The sequence below is a fragment of the Palaemon carinicauda genome, chromosome 5, assembly GCF_036898095.1.
Source record: "Palaemon carinicauda isolate YSFRI2023 chromosome 5, ASM3689809v2, whole genome shotgun sequence".
In the NCBI taxonomy this organism is placed as follows: Eukaryota; Metazoa; Arthropoda; class Malacostraca; order Decapoda; family Palaemonidae; genus Palaemon; species Palaemon carinicauda.
In genome coordinates, this window is record NC_090729.1 from 129,343,879 (window position 1) to 129,348,878 (window position 5,000).

Genomic DNA, 5,000 nt, shown 5'->3' on the forward strand with positions numbered 1-5,000 from the left:
AAGCAGAGGCTGGACCTGGATGCCAGCGGACATAAGGAGGAGAAGTAGGTCGTTGGAGGGGCATCAGGTGTTGGTGAATTGCTGGGCCGGCTACAAGCCTCAAAAGGGAATCTCTCTCAAAACAACAACAACAATCTGGAAGAGCAGAAGCTCCAGAAGGAAACTTCCAGGGAAGAGGAGACCAAAAAGGTCCCCTTAGCTCATATGGGAAGAGGCACAACTGGATTCTTTAAAAAGAAAATCGGTGGACCTGAGTGTCAAATATAAGTCATGACACCACTAATAGGCTAGCTGGAGTTGGCTGAAAGCTATTTCAGAAGGAAGGGCAACCTCTGTCGCGGCCGAAAAACCCGTAAGTTCAATGCCCAAAATGCTGAAGTAGGTTTCAAATTGCTTCTCTAAGTAATCCAACTCAAATATAAGTCATAACACCACTGATGGGCTAGCTAGGGTTGGCCGAAAGCTATTTCAGAAGGACAGGCAACCTCTGGCGCGGCGGAAAAACCCGTAAGTTCTATGCCCAATATGCTGAAGTAGGTTTCAAATTGCTTCTCTAAGTAATCCAACTCAAATATAAGTCACGACACCACTAATAGGCTAGCTGGAGTTGGCCGAAAGCTATTTCAGAAGGAAGGGCAACCTCTGGCGCGGCGGAAAAACCCGTAAGTTCAATGCCCAAAATGCTGAAGTAGGTTTCAAATTGCTTCTCTAAGTAATCCAACTCAAATACAAGTCATGGCACCACTAATAGGTTAGCTGGAGTTGGCCGAAAGCTATTTCAGAAGGAAGGGCAACCTCTGGCGCGGCGGAAAAACCCGTAAGTTCAATGCCCAAAATGCTGAAGTAGGTTTCAAATTGCTTCTCTAAGTAATCCAACTCAAATATAAGTCATGACACCACTAATAGGCTAGCTGGAGTTGGCCGAAAACTATTTCAGAAGGAAGGGCAACCTCTGGCGCGGCGGAAAAATCCGTAAGTTCAATGCCCAAAATGCTGAAGTAGGTTTCAAATTGCTTCTCTAAGCAATCCAACTCAAATATAAGTCATGAGTTATCATAAGATATTCATGAAGTACTGATGACCTTTGATTTGAGATGAAAATAAAATAGAAAAGAAGAGGGAAGGAAGAAGGGTCGTGGGAACCAAGCCTGCAATAATGGATGTAGGCAAAACCCACCTGATGAGCCCCTTGGTAAGGGCGAAACCCTATGTATGTCAGTTTGGTAGTAGTATGTATGAATTAATTTATATATATATAAGTGTGTGTATATATATATATATATATATATATATATATATATATATATATATATATATATATATATATATATATATATATATATATATGCATGGATATTTGCACACAAACTCAAGACACACATGAAGGCCCACACCACCATATAGATTATCCGTATAGCTTTTATCTGAAGGGAGTGTGTAATTAGAATCCCGTTGACTTTCGACTGTTGGCCCATCAGAGGGCTCTTCTTACAGCTTCAACTATTCTAAGCCGTATTTGATGGAACCTACATTGTTCAAAACTCAAGTAACTACAGCCGGCTCATAATACCTGAAGCTGTAAGCATCACCCTCCAAAGGCCAACTCTCAACATTCAATGGGATTCTGATTATACACTCCCTTCTAGCAGAAAGCCGTATAGATAATCTCTGCGGTGATGTGTGGGCCGAGTGTGTGCTAGATTATGTGGGGACATAATGTGTATAATATATACATATTATATATATATATATATATATATATATATATATATAATATATATATATACTGTGTGTATATATATATATATATATATATATATATATATATATATCTTCTTTATCTGCATCTTTTTCCACTTCTATGTGGGGTCGATGTTTCTGGCCAGCGTTCTCCATCTACCTCTGTCCCATACATCATCACCTGTTAATCCCTTGGATGGAAGGTCATCCTTGATACAGTCCTTCCACACACACAAACACACACACATACACACACCTATATATATATATATATATATATATATATATATATACATGTATATGTTTAAATATATATATATATATATATATATATATATATATATATATATATGTATATATATATATACATATATATATGTTTATATATATATATAATATATATAATATAGGCTACAACCCTAGTGGGAAAAGCAGAATGCCACATGGCCAAGGGATCCAACAGGAAAAATAGCCCCCTGAGGAAAAGTAATTAACAAAATCACAAATTTTAAGTAATCTGTATTTTTCCTAACAGTACTTACCTCGAACTATTTTCTTAGGAGTATCTGGGATTCTCCTCCCAACCGACCAGATTTTTTAGTAGTTTCCCCTATCTCCGTTTTCTCTAGTGGGTCCCTCCGTGGCGGATGGATACTCGCCCTGAGGCGACCCGGGTCAGAGTGCGAGAGCATGGACCTAGGTCTCGGTCGTCAGTAAGCTTTGGTAACTATACATTTAAACTCCTGTAAGACACTCGGGGAAGGCTGGGCGGGCCATAACCCGAAAGTAGTTCGAGGTAAGTACTGTTAGGAAAAATACAAATTACTTATAATTTGTGATTTGTTGCAACACGTAGTACTTACCACGAACTACTTTCTTAGGAGACTTATACCTTAGGAGGAGGTTAGTGAAATTACAGCTCGGGAGACCCGAAATGAAACTTTCCGATAGAACCTAGATAGGAGGCTAGGTTCTGACTGACCACAAAAAACGGGATAGGAGACTCGGGGAGAACTACGCAAAAACCTCTTTATTTAGTGCTACTGTAATTCACCTCTTTATAATATTCATCCAAGCATGGGCGTCTCCAACGATCAACTCTCACATGGGCGGAGGATAAGGAAAGGGAACAGGGGGAAGCAGGAAAGGGGGTAGTAAGGAGGAACTTGTGTCGCTTGGAATTACTTCCCACGATCTTCCCAGGGGCTTTGATCTTAAACCTGTTGGAGCGCGGAAATGACCGGTCCGATGGAGAAGGAGTCCAGGGACTTCCTTGTACAGTCTTTCATGTAATGGGCGGTAAACGTAGACTGCCTGGCCCACGTACCTGCTTTCAGGATCTGGCCCAATGCCATGTTCTTGTCAAAGGCCAAGGAGGTGCTGAGACCCCTGTCATGGGGTCGAGGTTTACCTGGCAAGGTGGAACCGTCACTGTCATAAGCACTCTTTATGACCTGTCTGAGCCAGAATGAGATGGTGTTTCTGGACACCACTTTCTTAACCGGGCCTGCGGAGACGAACAGACTCTTGATCTCAGGGTGAAGACTGGCTGTCCTTTCTAGGTACTTTCTGACCGACCTGACGGGGCATAACAACAAGTCTTCGGGATTGTCTGAACGTGGGATAGCTGGGACCGAAAAGCTTTCGAACTTGGGATCCCAGAAGGCAGGATTTTGGGTCTTGGCTACAAAATCCAGGAGAAACTTAAAACTCAGGTCGTTCCAACCCTTCGAGTGTGAGACCTCGTACGACAGCCCATGCCACTCACTGACTCGTTTGGCGGAAGCATATACTACATACAAGCAAATTTACACTATTGACCTAAAATTCATATGTACTAGTCATTTCACGAAATCCCTGGGTTATAAAACCAGTCATTTCGCGTAATGCCTGGAAATTTTAGTCATTTAGCGAAATCCCTAAGTGAATCAGTCATTTCAAGAAATGCCTAAAATATTTAGGCATTTCGCAAAATGCCTGGTTACACAGTTGGCCTGTAACATATATATATATATATATATATATATATATATATATATATATATATATATGTATATATATATATATATATATATGTATATATATATATATATATATATATATATATATGTATATATATATATATATATATATATATATAAATACATATATATATATGTGTGTGTGTGTATGTGTGTAATATGTGTGTAGGCCTTCCAATATTATATCATAGATATTTTTCAATGTCTTAACAAAGCAATCCATATCCATGGACCACAGTTTAGGGATAAACCATTTTACTATTATCAATGTTGAATCAATAAAACGTTTAAATAAATTGATTGCCTGCTTTACTAAATTATGCAAAATATCAAAGAAAACAAAGATAAAGAAAAAAATAAATTTTCCACGGCACTGCAGGCCTACTGAATCAAATGTCGAAATGATAGATAAGTCAGCTAATTGGAATTAATCACGACCATTTTCACCTATCATGGATCACGCTCCCATAAGCGATTATGTCAATGTATTGGTTACATATCAACTTAATAAGACAGAATAATATTAATCAAATAGTGGGGTTCAATGTCATTTTTCCATATAGAACTCGTTAAAACAAGGAATATTTGATAAAATTACCTTATTGTACCACCATCAAACGGGATTTATGTCAACCTGCTAAATAAAAGAGCATTTTCACCATATTTGGAGTTACTGAAGTTCCATTAGTTTAGATATTTGACAGTGAGGATATATTATTATTAAAAAAAATAACCAGAAAACGATTACATTCTAATAAAACAATATAAGTTATTTGTTAAAAAAAAAACAAATAAAAAAAATGATGAAAAACGCAACCAGAGGAAGAAGCAAACATTTCTAACTCGACCAAAAAAATATAGTCACAGCAAAGGTAGTAATTGATTCCAGCGATATACAAGGAACGGTTCACAATGTAGGGAGATCCGGGCGGGCGATTAAAAAGTCATGGCTTATCCTCGACAACATGGTGCACCAATCTGCATTGAAATGGCTTTATCGGAGGTCCATAACCACCATATACGCGTGTATATACACACATATATATATATATATATATATATATATATATATATATATATATATATATATATATATATATAGGCAAGGTACACGTTCGTGTATACAGTACATATAAATATATACTGTACACCGTATATTTACGTGTATATAGACATATATTTACATAATATACTATAAAATATATATATATATATATATATATATATATATATATATAT

At 37.4% G+C, this 5,000-nt stretch overlaps 1 protein-coding gene across 1 annotated transcript in view; it reads left to right on the forward strand.

The window, feature by feature from the left end:
• Nucleotides 1-48, forward strand: part of LOC137641137 (golgin subfamily A member 6-like protein 25) — a 786-nt gene extending 738 nt beyond the window's left edge. The window contains exon 1 of the mRNA XM_068373581.1: nt 1-48. This exon is cut by the window's left edge and continues 738 nt beyond it. Within this exon, the coding sequence (XP_068229682.1) occupies nt 1-48 (48 nt within the window).
• Nucleotides 49-5,000: the final 4,952 nt, after the last annotated feature.